The sequence below is a fragment of the Neovison vison genome, chromosome X (assembly GCF_020171115.1).
Source record: "Neovison vison isolate M4711 chromosome X, ASM_NN_V1, whole genome shotgun sequence".
Lineage (NCBI taxonomy): Eukaryota > Metazoa > Chordata > Mammalia > Carnivora > Mustelidae > Neogale > Neogale vison.
In genome coordinates, this window is record NC_058105.1 from 5,627,431 (window position 1) to 5,644,481 (window position 17,051).

General features: G+C 47.9%; 1 protein-coding gene across 3 annotated transcripts in view; it reads left to right on the top strand.

The window, feature by feature from the left end:
- MAMLD1 (mastermind like domain containing 1) overlaps window positions 1-17,051 on the top strand; it is a 109,625-nt gene that overhangs the window by 84,658 nt on the left and 7,916 nt on the right. Inside the window, exon 4 of one of the 3 annotated variants that reach the window (XM_044235296.1) lies at window positions 16,168-16,411. The exons of the other annotated variants lie outside the window; for them this stretch is intronic. Coding sequence (XP_044091231.1) covers window positions 16,168-16,411 — 244 coding nt within the window. The remainder of the gene's footprint in view (window positions 1-16,167; window positions 16,412-17,051) is intronic. 3 annotated transcript variants of the gene reach the window in all.

Consider the following 17,051-nt stretch of genomic DNA (forward strand, 5'->3'; position numbering starts at 1 on the left):
CCTCAGGGTCCTTGAGAGATTTGAAGACAAGCGTGACATTACCCCTGAATCTTCTCTTCTATTCTCTCCCCAGTTCTTCCCCCTCTGTCCTGGAGGCTTGCCTCTGACCTGAGCGTAAGGCATTGGAGTGAGACCCTCGGGGTGGGTGAGGCTTTACTCAACTGAGCGAAATGCTCCTGCCGAATCAGTCCCATTCAGAAGGGAACGGGAAGGTCACGCTTTGTTCCTGCCTCCCAAAATCTCATTTGCCGTGGCGCCAACAGCATCTCTTCTTGGCCCTACCTGAGCTGCTTTTCCAGGCAAACTCCAACCTATATACATCCCCACTCCCAGAAGAGGTACCCCAAAGCCGAGTGTTTCTCTGTAAACTTGCACTTGACTTGTGTCTATTTCCCACTCTCGGGGTAAATAAAGTCTGTGACAGAATACTGGACTAGGGATGAGAAACTGGAATGAGCCCTCATGATTGTCTCTAGAGCCATCAGCATCCTACTTGGCAACACCGCTTATGGGCTTTTAATATTTTGTTTACAGTTATTACCTCTGAAATCTCTACTTTCTGGTATGTTGTCAGACTTTTCAAGGGATTTAAAAATTCAGGAGCTCTATGCCAATAATTGCTTTTAGGAGCTAGCCCTGCCTGTTTTCTATAGATGACTTCCAGTTTGGACCATCAATTATTTTCCTCACAGAAACCCACAAAGTACATATTCGAGTTACTTGGAATCGGATATGAACTAGGGATCCTTAATGTAGTTCGGCTTCTAAAATGTGTATCGCACTCAACTCATGCAAAACAGAGTATTTAAGAGCTTGAGCAGCTCACTTGAGATCTGAATGAAGACCCCAAGCCTGTCATCATTGACCCGCACCAGCCGCCTTTGCCAGAGCAGGTCACACGCGCGGTTCACGTGTCGTAGATTTCTTTGTAAACTGGTCCGGGCACAAAGGAGCATGACTTGAGGCTGACCAGGGTCCAACAAGCCCTGGGCTTCATCACTGGGAATGGGATGCTCTCCAACGGGAGGCTGGAAGTATAACCCGGACCTCATGAACTCAGAGGTCTGGGTCACAAATGACAGGAAAACCAGCTCATACTGGCTTGGCCAGTGAAAGGAGCTGACTGAGTCCTGTAAGTGCAAGTCCAGAGGTTGGGTCCACTTCAGGGGTGATTTGAATCGGTAGCTCACCAGTTACAGAGGAAGCTGTTTCTTTCCTGCGCTCTGGTCCTGGTCCTTCATCCTCAAGCTGGCTCCCCCTTGTGGGCACACACAGCTGCCAGCAGCTCCAGGGGCTACCGGCTTCCTCTTCCCTCATCCAGCAGAGCTAGAGAGTCACTTCTAGAAGCTCTGTCGGAAAAACAAGGAGGCTTCTTTCCCAGAACACCCTGATTGCATGTCTACTATGCCACTTCGTGGGAGTGGAGCTGAGTGCCCCACTTCTAGCCCTGGGGTGACGCCGGGTTCCCCCAAAGCTTATAGGGGCAAGCAAGGCTGACTGAGCTGTCATAACTGACCTCCTCCGCCATCCACATCCATCTGCCCCCTCCTTCCCAAGCACAGGCCTCCCAAAATGCTCACTGCTATAGAAAGCCTATTTACTCCCTCCCCAAAGGGATTCAGCTCCAATCTAGGAAACAGCAGGTGATGCACCGTCCTCATGTCCCAGGACACCTTAGGGCTTTTGGAAGGTTAACAAGCTTCTAGAATTTAATAGTTAGGAACTGAAATGTGAAGATCGTCAATCCATCCTCTTCACCACTGCCCATAGAGCACTGTGCTCCTTGGGAAGACCATGGGGCTCCTGAAAACAGCCCCGTCTTAACCCATAGCCTTAAGCCTCATGTTGCAAGCATTCCCCCAAATATCCACAACCTGGGTGTTAGTTGGGTCTTCAGAGAGGAGTGGCCCTGGGTGTGGCTATGACATAGATCAAGTTGATTTGAGAACTTTGCCAATTTCCCGGAGTCCCTCACCTGGCCAATGTCTCATCATCCTTCAGGCCACAGCTGAAAGCTCAGTTTTGCCATGAAACCACCACCCAGACTAGGTTGGGTTCTCCTGTTTGTTCTCAAACACTCTGCACTTATCAAGCTATACCAGAAATCTTCGTTTCGGTGTTTCAGTAAATACGTGTTGCACAAATATATAAAAGGTTGACTGAGCAGACCGCAGCTACAGTACTAGACGACTACACTATACGTTTTACAAGACAGGATGACAGGTGTTCCAGAGGAAGCAAACAGACACACACACACACACACACACACACACACCACGGAGAACCCTAGTGTCCTTGGCAATGGCACGGACAGTTTAGGAGCCTCTGTCTCCCTCCTTCTCTCTGGCAGTCTGGTACATCAGGGGCCTAGGGGACCTCCCTACCTACCAGACCCTTGGGCCTCCTGGCCCTACACAGCAGCCCCTTGAGTACCCATCTCCCTCCTGTCCCACGCGCATCTGGTTTGTAGATGGGCAGTTGGGGGAAAGCGAGAGACGCCCCTCAGTTCACAATAGGCTCCAGGCAGCCAGGTCCAGAAAGCTGATCTGGGTAAACCCCTCACTTTTCCACGGAGGTATGGGAGTCCCACAGTCCCACAAGGTCATGAAGTGATTGGCTCTGAGTAACTGCTGGAGTCCCCTGATTCCCGGCGCAGGTCCTGAGCTCATAAATTCTGCTCTTGAAGCAGGCACACAGCTTCAAATCTGGGGACGGGATATGAACTTCATGTGCTCTTGACAGTTTATCACCACTGCTGTAATTCTCTGCTATTAAGTATAATTTTACAATAAACTAAACCCTTAAATGAATTTATTCAGAGAAGGCCAATTATTTACTAAAGTCCACAAACTAGCTAGCAGTATATCCTGCACATACTGACTTTGAAGACACTATCTAAGTTTAGTGTAACTGATGGACCCTTTTTCATTGGATGTCCACATATCAAAAAGCACGTCTGTTCATCCAGCATTAGTGATAGGTTATGCATATGTTTGCCTTTCTGGTTCCCAGAGCTAGACCTCATTCCTTCAGAACGGCCCCGTAATCCACCCATTTACTGGGTTGCAAAGCTTCATTGAGGGAGATAGAGCAGTACGGTAGCTACCAGAACTTTCTCTTCACGGCAGTGTACTGTTTTTACTGAGGGCTGCTGGACGTGTCCAGCGTTTCCCCATGACTTGTGTAGCCCAGCTCATAACTGGGGTGAGGAAGGAAAATAACAGAAAGAGATATCTGGCCCAGGAAATTCTGGAAACTCCAATAAAACTCAGACAGAAATTAAGTCTCCGAGCTGTGAGCCAAGTGTGTAAGGGAAGAGACGGGGGGGCACTATTGCGTTGCTCGCTGCTCCCTGTGGCACCTCACGGGCAGTGTAAGGAGTGGTTGGGAGGAAGGGTTTTCTCTGTACTTGGGGCAGAAAGAAGAACTGAGTAGCCACATGCTCCTTTGTGTCTGCCTTCAGTTTGGGGTTAGAAGCCTAAGACGTGCATTGGGGTGAGAGGAGCCTCTGCCCACAGTGCAGGTGGTCCGTGACGACTGGGTACCAGAGAAGGACTGGGTAAGAACAACCTTGAACTGCAGTGCAGCTCCAGGAAAGTTTCAGCAAGGCCAATGGAGAGTCCTTGAGCCAGAGCTGCCGCTGGAAGAGTCCCATACCTCACAGGAGTGGGTTTGCATTAGTATACCTGCCATGTTCCTACAATGGTTGGGAGTGGGGTCAGGGCCACATATGGTGACAAAGCCAAAGGGATGGCTCCTGAAGGCTATCAGCCAATGATGCCCCCCCATGGCAGGAGATCTGAGCAGATCTCCACATCACCGTATCCTTCCTGCGGTAGCTATGACAGGACAGGCCCTTCCTCGAGTTTGGGGTAGACAGATAGTGACAGGAACCAGTGCAAGGGTAGCACCAAATTGGCTACTTTGGAGAATGAGGCCAAGGCTTGTTTGATTGCTTTGTAGGTGGACTGTGCTTCTTCCCTGCCTCTCCGTTCAGTGTTTGGATTCTTGGTTCCATCCCCCCTTTCTCCTTGTTTGTTCAATTCACCCTTTGACCCCAGGTCTAGGAAAATACAACCATATGCATTTGGAAGAAGTTTAAAATGAATTGGCTGGCTGGCTTTAGTTTCCATCCTAAGCATCTAAAGATGCTTGGGCCTTGCATGTGAGGTCAACTGAAGAGACTAAAGTCATATGAGAAATCAGCAAAATGAATCTTCAGCCTCTTGACTACACAAGGAAGAGTCCAAGCTTGTCTAGGGCCTAAGAATCACTGTCTTTTAGTTGCCTTTGTATCACAACATCAGAGAACACGAATATTGAAAGAAACCTTGGAGGCTGTCTAGTTCAATGACATCCTTTTACAGAAGAGGACACAGGGAGGGCCTAATAGGGAAAAGTAGACCAATACCCTTTAGGAACAAAGATGCAAAAAATCAAAAAAAAAAAAACCAAAATAAACAACAACAAAAAAAAACAAAACAAACCTAGCAAGTCAGTCCAGTAACATATAAAAGAATTATACACTGTGACCAAGTGGGCTTTATCCCAGGAAAGCAAGGCTGGTTCAACCTATGAAAATCATTCAATGTAATGAACCATATTAACAGAACAAAACAACAACAACAAAAAAACACCATCTCAATAGACACAAAAGGAAAGGGACTTTCTCAAGCTCAGAATGTTAAGATATGAACAGACACTTCTCCAATCAAGACATACAAATGGCTATCAGACACATGAAAAAATGTTCATCATCATTAGCCCTCAGGGAGATTCAAATTAAAACCACATTGAGATATCACCTTACACCAGTTAGAATGGCCAAAATTAACAAAACATGAAACAACATGTGTTGGAGAGGATATGGAGAAAGGGGAACCCTCTTACACTGTTGGTGGGAATGCAAGTTGGTGCAGCCTCTTTGGAGAACAGTGTGGAGATTCCTCAAGAAATTAAAAATAGAGCTTCCCTATGACCCTGCAATTGCACTCCTGGGTATTTACCCCAAAGACACAGATGTCGTGAAAAGAAGGGCCATCTGTACCCCAATGTTTATAGCAGCAATGGCCACAGTCGCCAAACTATGGAAAGAACCAAGATGCCCTTCAACGGATGAATGGATAAGGAAGATGTGGTCCATATACACTATGGAGTATTATGCCTCCATCAGAAAGGATGAATACCCAACTTTTGTAGCAACATGGACGGGACTGGAAGAGATGATGCTGAGTGAAATCAGTCAAGCAGAGAGAGTCAACTATCATATGGTTTCACTTATTTGTGGAGCATAACAAATAGCATGGAGGACAAGGGGCGTTAGAGAGGAGAAGGGAATTTGGGTAAATTGGAAGGGAAGGTGAACCATGAGAGACTATGGACTCTGAAAAACAATCTGAGGGCTTTGAAGTGGCAGGGGGGTGGGAGGTTGGGGTACCAGGTGGTGGGTATTATAGAGGGCACAGATTGCATGGAGCACTGGGTGTGGTGAAAAAATAATGGATACTGTTTTTTTGAAAATAAATAAATTGAAAAAAAAAAAAGAATGTTAATAGCAAAGCCTGGGCTATACTCAGGTGGCCCAGCTTCCAAGCCACAGCTCTCCATTGCAATGGTAGTGGGGACGGAAGGTGGAACTAGCCCTTCCCTGTGCAGGCAATGCCCGGAGCCCATATGGAGGAATTTCCCCTTGTCCTTCCAGCCCATTCTCACAACAGCCCCTGACAGTGGGCGCTGTCGTTGCCCTTACTTTCTACATGAAAAAGTAGCCTTAGAGAGACAATGGGACTTACTTGAGTCTACGTGGATGCCAAGCATAAGGAGGAACTAAGCATAGACCCTAGGTCTCCTGACTCCCCCGCTGGCTCTTTCCTTGTCCTTCACCGCTTCCTTCGTTGATTGGTGCCACTGGATTAACCGGGTTCCATTAGTTCTCAGATCATGTACTGCCAAGCCGAGTAGATGGGCTTTTTGCTGAAAGCAGGTGGGAGTGTCCTCCAAATTCTCTGGGGGAAGAGCCCCTCCCCTGTGCCAGTGTGTGACAACTCTCAGAGCCCAGGCTGTTAACTTAACATGGTAGAATCTGGGCTAAGTGGCCATTTCTATATGCTAATGGCTAGAACATATGTGCAAGGACTAGAGATCTGTAAAGAAGCATAGGGGAAGCCAGAGGCCAGAAGGCTGGGATGTGCGGGCCAGTGGGGGAAAAAGAGAGGAATGAGGCTGTTCCTTTGTTCCTGGAAAAGCTAAGGCCCAGGCTGGCCTGGCTTTTGGCAGGGCCTAGCCCAGTGAGATCTCTTGGTACTGAGTTCAGGCTCTTCCCGGAGGGACGAGAAGAAGAAAGACATTTCAGAGAGTCAGGGAGTGAGACACAGCAGGGCCAGGATGCCATGAGGTATCTTCTTTTTGGCCTCACACCTGAACATCTCAGAGGAAGCTATACTGAAGGCCCAGTTGGCCAGGCTTCCTCTGGAGGTGTTCACCATGGCCTCCAGAAGCTTCTTCTCTTCAAAAACACATTTGGAGAGTGCCCCACCCCACCCCTCACCCCAAGCCAGGCCCTGAGGCTTCAGGCCATTCCCAGACTTTCACAGAACCACTCTGCCTGTTTAACTCAGAAACATGGGCTGCCCTTTCTCCTGGCTCTCTCTGAGAATCACAGAGAGGTTGAAAGCAGTTGACTTTGTATGGTCTACTCTTTTCTCTTCCTCATGCCATCTGCCTTGCATATAGATATGTTTCCACCCGGCCACACACCAACACTGCACACGCTACCCGCCACTCTTCTTTCCTCCTGTCCTAGCATTTAGACCAGGAACAGTGGCTTCCTTTGGATAGCGGGCTTGCAAGGAGGCACCCTGGACTGGAAATCAGCTGTGCGGAGTTCTAGTCTTCTCTGACTTGGGGCCACGCTCTTCGCTACCATGAGCCCCAGAGTTTCTACCTACCAAGTAGGGAATTGGTAGCACCCAGTATTTCTCAGAAGGTGGCATTGCCGTATGCCACTCCCAAAGACCGAGTCCCTGCAAATCAGTGGAACTAGGTGCTCTCTGTGTCTCTCAGACTCTCCGACTCTCCATCTTTAGCTTGCTTGACCACCTTCTTTCCTCTGATTTTTTTTAATTGTGCTCAAATACACATGACATAAAAATGGTAATCTTATAGTGTACAGCTCAGTGATATTAAGTACCTTCCCTTTGTTGTGCAACCATCTCCACGATCCACATCCAGAACTCTTTTTATTTTGCAAGACTGAAATGCTGTCCCCATTAAACAATAACTCTCTGTGACACACTGCCTGCAGCCCTTGGAAACCACTATATCTACCTGGCAGGAGGGATACCATGATCACCAAGGTGGTTTTTCCAGAAGAAGTTTTATCCATTGCTCGTCAGTCTTGAGCAAACCATGGACCTCTCCGTCTACAGAAAATGGTGCCTCGCATTGGTTGACCTCTCATTTCCCTTCAAGTTACAAAAGTTCTAGGGTGAGAGAGCGAGGAGTCAGCCCCAGGGAGACAGAATGGGTCAGAAGAAGACAGAAGATGAGGGTTCCAGTAAAATGAAAGTAAAGAATGATGTTCCACAGCCATAAAGGTTGGAAAGGAAGGAGACCGGCCAGTCTGTTATGAGAAAGTGGCATAGTCAGAGAGCATGGGCCCATTTGTAGTTAGAATACATATTTGCACATCCATGTGGACAAAATCTGGGGAATCCTGAGCTCCGGAAGTACTGGCATCCTCACCAGGGATCAGAGAACCGACACCAGACCAACCCTCAATCTCATGAAGAGTGTGCGGTGCTAGGTCCTCCCAACCTTGACCCCACCTTAAACCTGTCGGACTGGGGCATCTCCAGAGAGCTGGGATTGGCCATGAAAAAGAAAATAGGGTTGAAATTCCAAAGCGACTTTCTCCTAACCTGTAAACTGATGATGTTTTATGAATTTGAGTTGTTCCTTTGACATAGCACTGTGTTTTCTATTTACATGGTTCCTGTTTTTTTTCTAATCCTGGTTTTCTTGAATCTGTATGTTATGTACAGAAGAGCATATAAGGCATATGATAGTAAGACCAATAGCCATGTACCCACCAACCAGGTTAAGAAATGGAACACTGAAAATATCTTAGTAGCCATCTGTGTATCCCTCCCACTCCCCAGAGATAACGACTCTCCTGACTTCAAGAGCCAACTCTAGGAAGGCATCCTAGGCCTCTTGGTGAGATTCCAGCTCTTCTTAGGTAGATCAGGCAGTCACCAATCTCTTTGGGTAGTTATTGTCTGCATATATTTCCACAGAGGGCTCCTCCCATCTGTTTTGCATTGATCCTCACTAATTTCAATTTTCGATGGGGACCTTGTCATTTTCCAGTCTCTTGATTACAAGAGTAATCTTTGGAGTAAAATTAGAAAGTGCAGGCAAGTATAGAGAAAACACAAACTCCATGAGGTACTAAAATATATAAATATATGATATATAAATAAGCCAGGAATAAACACTGTTAATATGTTGTGATATAGCATTTCATTACTTTTTCTTTTTTAAAAAGATGTATTTCTTTATTTGAATGACTGAGTGCATGAGCAGGGGGTGGGCTGAAGGAGAGGGAGAGGGAGAATCTCAAGCAGGCTTCACGCCCAGCACAGAGCCCCAAGTGATCTCAGAACCATGAGATCATGACCTGAGCCAAAATCAAGAATCGGATCCTTAACTGACTAAGGTCTCCAGGTGCCCCTCGTTATATTTTCTATGCAGAACTATGTCTTTCACATTATTTCACCAGCTTTGTATATAGCTTTATCTTTTATTGTGAAAGATAGCCTAGACACAGAAAAGTGCACAAGGTCTCAAGTCCAGTTTAAAGAAGTATAAAGTGAAATCCTGTGTCACCACCAATTAGGTTGAGAAATAGAATGTTGCCCCCCCTCCCCAAGTTGATCCCCTTGTGCCTCTTGTGATCCCAGCCTCTCCACTCTGTAGAGGCAACCGCTCTCTTGATTCTGACGTCATCATTCTCTTGCATTTCTAGATAGTTTCATCACTTATGAATGAAATCTTAAACAAGCAGTCATTTCATGTTGAAGAACTGAGCAGTGAGCACAAGCTAATAGTGGTACTAGGGCTCTTTGTTGCTTATGCATTAAGCTTGTGCTGAAGGCTTCCAGAAGGGAAGCTGAGTAGTCTTGGTCACTGTCCGCCCCAGCTCCCCTTTTAGGGAAGTCGGTGGCCCAAGGCACAATGTACTGGGGCATGTATAGAGCCCGCCACCTTCGGGATGCCTGACAGAGTCATGGGCATGGTACTGGACACCCGGAAGAGATATAGATTTCAAGCTTGCCACAGCCTGCCTCCAAGTCCTCCAGCCTCCAGGCATAGGTCAACACAGGACACCTTTTTGGGGTGAAGTGGGTGTCCTCAGCTGATCCAGGGAGCAGGATCTAGAAAGCAGAGCAGGAATTCAGCAGCTACTCCCGGATGAGGAGAGAGGGAGGGGATCCAGGCTCTATCCCTTTGCTTTGGCCCCCTCCAACCACTTGGTTTCCCTTCCAGAGACAACCTGGGGCTGAACCCAGTGGAGATTTGGCCATCCCCACCAAGCTGCTTTTCCACCTTCCCCTCTGATGTCTTGTGATTCAGTTTCCTGGGGCTGCATAGTCAGTTAACCTTGTTTCTAGCTATTCTTTAACTTGGGAAACTGTGGTGCGGTTGTCTTCTCTCCTGTTCTTCTTCTCCTTGTGAGATTGTGTCTTTTAAAACAAAACAAAACCCTTACCACATTTTTAGTGGGGCTCTGGGAGGGAGTGAAGTTGGATGCTTGCATTAAATTGGTTGTCTAAATCCGGAAGTCTCCAAAGGAAATCCTGCCGCTCCCTTCCTCGGTTGCCCAAATGTGATGGTTAGTTGGATGGCTCCTTTGGCACCCTGGGGCCTATCAGCAGTGCTCACTGGACCCAGCAGGGAGACCCTGGAGGGGAAAGAATGTGGGGACTCATAAGCATGAGGGTTAGGCTTTGGACATTGCATGTTTAGTGTTTGTAATTAAAAGCCTGGATTTGGGAGTAGGTCAGACCCAGGTTTGGCTTCCAGCTCTGCCCCTTACTTAACTGTGGACTTGGAGCAAGTTACTTCATTTCTGTGAACCTTATTTTCCTCCCTATAAAATAAGGAATAGTAATGGTACCCACCTTTCAGGATTGTCTTGGGAATTCAAGGGGATTACATTTAATTCAGTGCCTGGCACATTGTACATGGTCAGCACATGGTAAGTGTTAACATCACTGTCATCATCCTGAGACCCTAGAAACCTTCCAGAATCTGTCAGAGCAACTTGTGCCACAGGCCTCTCCTGGCTGCTGAAGCTCTGGATTCCAGAAAGCCTTGATGCTCTACCCCTTTACCCAGCCCTTGAGGTTCTCCACAGCAATGCTTGTGACCTCACCTTGCTCCTGGGACGTTTCCCAGGGCTCACCTGCCCTGACCAACCCCAGTTTTCCTAGCTAATTACCCAGCAGCTCTGGCCACACTACAAAAGGGCCCCAGATAAAATGGCCAGCCAAAATATCAGCAGTGGACTGCAGACGTGCCCTGCTCCTGGCTCTGTGGGAGACCCTGAGGAGCACACCAGTCTCTAGCTTGTGTGGTTCGCAGGCCACCTGCCTCCTCATTGGGATTCATGCTGCATACAATTTTTTCCTTCATTCCTTAATTGATGTATACATTATTGATTTGCCTTTTTGTGCTCTCTCAGCAAAGTAGCAGTTTACCAGTTGAACTTAATCCTGTGATTAAATTCCAAGTCTGGATCTTGATTTGACCAAGTGAATTAATGGGTTTAACCCATCAATATTAGTCAGCCCTGGATATTTAAACTTTGAAAAATTCAAGTTAAATTCTATACATTTATAAAGGGAAAAAAATCCAAAAAAGCTCAAACTCTTCCAGCTTTTGCATAGGGAATACTCTGCTTCAACAACACTTGAACAAAATGCAAATTTAAGGGAAAGCTCCACCCAGCAGGTGGGATTGGTGCTACCTTAGAGTTCTTGGCAGAATCTCTTCAGTGAGCCGTAGTTCCCTCTCACCCCATGTACCACATGGTCTTAACAGAAATACCCCAACTTCGAGTTCTCCTAATTTTAGGATACAGCTGTTGCAAGGACACGTAGGTCACACTGTAGCCAACCCAGCAGCCATTCCACAGCTGTGGAACCCTAGCGGCCTTCCAGAATCTTCTCCCTGCAGGTCTGTTTATCATAATGGCAATGGCTTCAGTTGGGCAATTTGATCATGCAAAACTCAGGGCATGGGCTTTGAAGTCAAATAATATCTGGGTTCCAGTCCAGACTCGGGCATTTACTAATGAATGACCTTGGGCAGTTGCTCAATACAAGGCAGAGGCATTATTGGTAATGAAGACTACCAGTAGCTCATCTTCAGAGAGTGCATGTAATAGGCGCTTGTGAATTTGTGTTCACTCAAGTAATCTTCATAACCCCTACCACACTATGCATAATGTACAACTATGACCTCTCTTTTATAGATGAGGAAGTTGAGGCACAGAGGAGTCAGTAACTTCCTCACAGTGACATAGCTAAGAAGTGGCAAGTCCGTGATTCCAGCCCAGACCTTCTTTCTCCAGAGCCCCTATGCCAAAGAGCTGTGTTCTCCAGTACTTAACCAGCAACCCCATGTGGTTATTTAAATCAATCAAAAGTAAATAAAATTAAGAATTCAAGTTCTCAGTTGCCACATGTGGCCAATGGCTATGATGCTGGACAGCCCAGGTATAGAGAGCATTCTTTTCTTTCAGGGAGTATGATTCAACATCATCTCAGAACATTCTGGTAGACAATGCTACTTATAGAGCTTCCGGGATTTTACTCCTTAGAAAATCTGAGACTTGAGCTGTATGGCTTTCCTGTATTATTATTAATAGACACATGGTTGTGATATATTGAAATCCCTTTTGCACTTGGCCCAGTAGGGAAATGCCAAGCAAAAAGCCAAAAAGTCTAACTCACATGACATTTTTCCTATTTTCCCAATGCATTACTTCAAATTTAACAAATGGTCTCCTGTCATTTCTGTTTGATGTGTAGGGACATTCACCAATTTTCCCAAAGAGCCAGCTTCTTCTACAGCTCTGCCTTGACCTCTTTGGGCTCTCTGTATAATATTTCGTACCCGTGTACCTTCATCTCACCTGTGACTTGAAGGACCGGAGCTGACTTCTGAAGTCGGCAGAGTCCCTGAAGGACTGTGGGCTCTGAGAGTCTCTGGCATATGTTCCCCCTCTCCAGTTCCTTCTCTTGGGCTTTCTCTGCTCACCTCTGTTACACGGTTAGTAAAGGCCAGAGAGAAGAAAGGAAAGAGCTCAAGATTCCTTGCCTGAACTCCTGGATGATTCAGCCTAGAAATCTGCAAACTCCCAGAAGCTGGTGGAATTATAGTAAACACCCCTAACCTTGTGAATACACATTTACCTGCTTCCAGGTCTCCATGGTGGAGAAAGACTGGACTGATATCTGATCTAGTCAATAATTTATAGAGTTAGACAGCCATCCACTTCTTGCCAAGCAGCTGGATGTCATGACCTTTGCTTCATGCCCCAGTGTAGAGGAAGGAGGACACCTTGGACTGCTCCTCTTCTGGTGCAGAGAAGGAGCCTCTGGGCTTCCAAACCCAGGAGTTGCTTGGGATCCACTCTGTAAATCGGATCCAGGTCTGTACCCCACCTCCTACCTCTGCTTCTTTGTTAGTTGATGTTATTTGTACAGTGTGGATATGATCCCACTCTGTTATACCCATGGGTTTTATTAATGCAACCATGTTGAAAGGGATGAATAGATGTGCTTAAATCAGGGGTGAGGCTCCATTTATCATTAACGTTCAGCTGGGATAGAGGCCAGCACGGTCTTCACTAGATTACCATCTCTCAAGTGCCCAGCGCATCACGCCAAGCTCCTAGAAGAGTAAGGTCAGTTGAATTTTCTGAGTATCTGCTGAGTCCCTTGCCTGTGCCAGGCACTGTCTGGGAGCCAGAGGGATCGAGAGATGATGAACACCCGGCCCAGCACGGATGTTCTGCCGGCCACAGGTGTTCAGCCATGGGAGCTGGACCGAAGAAGAGGCAGAATTCCCAGGGTAGAGGGGCTGGATCTCAAAGGACATGCAGGAGTCCCAGAGTGAAAGTGGGGAGAGAGGGCGTTCCAGGATGGGCGAATCAAGGGCCACCAGCTCAGAGGGCTGAACATGCATGGCAGCCTTTTATGGGCTGATACAGGCATGACTGGAGTGCAGAGTAATGACAGTATGGAACATGAAATTCCACTCTTAGGGCTGCTGAGAGGACGGGAGGCCAAGCTTATGGACAGCCCAAAGAGCAGAATTTAGCAGGATGTGCTTCTGTCCCTAGACAGCTGTAAGCCACTGGAGGATTTTTCAGGGGGAAGGGACCCAACCTCAGTCCAACAAGCTCTCTGGCAATCCTGGAAAGCCCACGATCCAGGAAACTGAGTAGGTGTGAGTTCTCTGAAATTAGGTGCAACGGGTATCACACACTGTCCATCCCATGGTCTACTAATGTGAAATTTAGACTCACGGAGAACCAGCCAGTCTAAGAGCTAGATCATGCCCAACAATAATTATTAATTGACTTGCTTTTCTGAGATTTTCAGTGGTTCCAAAGAGATGGATTTACCTTATGTTTGGAAACCTCAAGGAGTTGAAATGTCCCTAGAAGCCTTTGTTTTTGAAAGTTGAGCTTCACATTTATAGGGTGTGTGGTAAGCAGACCTTTTTTCCCCCAAGTTAAATAAAACAGAGAAGATACATGAGCATCAGTTTTAAAGCGCCTAGTCAGTTAGAGTCAAGATCAAATCTCATCTATTTTATTTATTTCGCTTTTCAACTGGGGATTGCATTGGTCTGCCAAGTGCTGCTCCCATTCTGCTCCCATAGAATAGTGGGTCCAGGCCCACCCCTAGTTGCTGCCCAGACAGTATCGCCCACAGAGCTGGGGCGTATTCCGCCGCTAATAACGTCCAAGTGCTGTCTGCAGGTTGTTCCGAGTGCTGAGCTACTGAGGCCCTGCAAGCATATGTTAACGCTGATGGGGGGTCCTGGTTCTTGACCCATCACTCAAACCCTCCAAGCCACGTGAAGCTACCAGGGATTCCAGAGCAAAAGCTTAAAGTACTTCAGTTCCTGCCAAATAAGCCCTATTCAACGCTTTGAGGCTGTGGCACCAGAGTGGGAGGGCAACCAGAACTCTAGTAATATTTGCATTTGGAGATTGTAAAAACTCTGATGCGGCTATAAATTAGTGTTTAAAATGATCAAGGAGGGGCGGTCTGGGTGGCTCAGTTGGTTAAGCAACGAACTTTGGCTCAGGTCGTGATCCTGCGGTCCTGGGATTAGGTCCCACACCGGGCTCCCCTCTCATCCTCTCTCTCTCTCTCATTCTCTCTCTTTCTCAAATAAATAAATAAATAAAATCTTTAAGACAATAAAATGATCAAGGAGCTAGGTATGTGGACAAAAATAATGGTCAATTGTGGAAAGTCCTGGTTGGCTCTGCACAGTCCATACACACAGTCCGTATACTACGAGAACAGTGAGGAAGTTTTCTTTCCCAAGTGCACTGAGTTGACTTGCGAAGAACATTTTGTGTTGTTTTTTGGTTTCGTATCTGTCTGGGGGACTCTCCGAAACTCTACAGTGGTCAGATTGTCTTCCCAATCCCCTCTTTAAGTATTTATAATTTGTTCTTAAGAATTTGGAACCCCCTCGCCACACTTGCCTGAACTTTTCTAAATGGTATGTTTTGATAGTTTCTACATTTCAAAACTCGTTTTGCAACGTGGTAAGCTAAAGACTGATATCGCACACGTGCACACACACACACACGGTGGCTAACCACGTTTGGGGTTGGGAACCAGGCAAACCTGAATTTGCATCCTGCTCTGCTACCAACAAGCTGTGTGACCTTGGGCAACTTAGTTAACCTCTCTGGGCCTCAGTGTCTTCATCTATAAAATACAGACAATAACACGTCCTGCCTCATAGATGCTTAAAGGACTGAGAACAAATGTCGAAAGCACTTGGGTCATTGCCTGGTGCCAAGCAAATGCTCGATAAATTCAGTGGCAGTGGTTTTTTATTGTTACTTCGAACGGGACATCCATTGCAAGGATGTTCATCCATTGATGTGTTCATCCATTGCAAAGACTTGTGCGCGGGAAGTGCTTAGTAAGTGTTTATTACAATGAATTGAATTGCTTCCAACCGTTTAACTTGGTTTGGGGGATAAAGATTTCCCTTTCTCCTCTGATGCTGGGAGACGTGGGTGAGGGCTTGCAGCCCAAGTGGTCCAGCATGAGAGGAAGGAGGCAGTATCTTGTAGAAGGGAGAGCCCATGGAGTCAGGCCTCCCTCTGGTCCTTGAAATTTTCTCTGACACAGTTATTGAGTGCAAGGTTTTTATAATTGCCTTTGGCTGAAAGAATTGGGTCATGGGTTCCATTCTGGCAAAATCTCTGTCATCTAGAACACGATGGCAAGGAAAGGTCCCCCACACACCCAAGTCCCAAAGCCTTGGGGCCCTGGTAAGTTGAAGTGCAGGGAGGGCTACGAGTTCAGGGATTCACACTTGACTGTTTGGTTTTGCACTCACCATTTGCTTTTGCAGATTCCCCAGCATTTCTACACACACAAACCTGCAAACCGGCTTAGAACTGTGTGCTCTGTTGGGGGGCGGGGGCGGGTAAGGGGGTGGGAGGGATCGGGGTTGGTCGAGGTCATTGCTGATGAACCAGCTATCTTTCCAACAAAACAATGACTGATCAAGGCAAAGGATCCCTAACTGAGATCCATGGATGGGCAAGAAGTGTCCAGAAAACCCCTGAAATTATCCGTAAAATGTTTGTGGGCCGGGAGTGGGGAAACACCACTGGGGGTGCTTTTTCTGTGGAGAGAGACCGTAGCCTTTAAGGGATTCTCAAAGGAGTTTGTGACCCAAGGCAATTAAGACCGCAAAGCTGTTTGGTTTTGTTGCCGCAGACCAGTGGGTATGTGTAAGCTCAGCCCCCCAGAAACGCCCCGGCTAGGCAGGCAGTCAGAAGCATTTTGTGGCCAAGCAGCTGATGGACTGTTCAATCGGTTGTTGTAGACTCATGTAGACAAAGCCTGCAAGCTTGGGGAAGCCAGGCACCCCCAGGTCAGCCTCGGGCGACAGCCCCCGTCCTGCCAGGCCCTGGGGAGTGAGTCCTTCCTGCCCAGCAGCTCCTTTGCTCATGAGCTGGCCCGAGTCACCTCCTCGTACAGCACCTCAGAGGCAGCGCCCTGGGGCGGCTGGGATCCGAAGGCCTGGAGGCAGGTGCCTGCTCCACTACTGCCTAGCTGCGACGCTGTAGGTAAGTCACTTCCCCTGAGCCTCGCTTTCTCATCTGTCAACCGGGGCGCCGTCCCCTGCTCAGCCTGCCGCCTGCCTCACAGTGTTGTTGGGGGAACAGAGGAGGTGACAGCCCGTAAAGCTCTGTACCCCTAGGAGGGATCTCTAGTGCTTTCTCTACTGTGCCCCGGCCAGTCTTTGGCAAAGAGACCACCCAAGCCAGCAGAGTTCTCCAGGCCCCTGAGCCTCAGCTGCAGGGAAATGAGTGGGGGTTGCCCCGGGTGCAATTGCCCCTCCCTGCGGTAAGCCTTCCAGCACCCTGGGTTGTTCCCTGCCTGTCTGTCCCTGCGGCCAGACTGTGAGCCCGAAGGGGGACAGGGGCTGGGCTCCTGGAGGTCCCCCACCCACCCGGTGCCTGCCTGCTCTGTGCCCAGTGGGTGTTCGGGGCCTGTCTCTCCCGCCAGCTCCACTGTGGACTCTGCACCCCCAAGGTGTTCCCTGACCCCACCCAAGACTCGTGTGCCCTAGAAGTGGGAAGCCGGACCACCCCACGAGAGGACTGGCAGCTGGAGGAGAGCAGGCAGCAGGAAGCCAGGCCGAGCCTGTCCACGATGGCTGTGAGTTTGGATCAGCCCCTGGAGTCTAGAAGGAACGGCTTGACT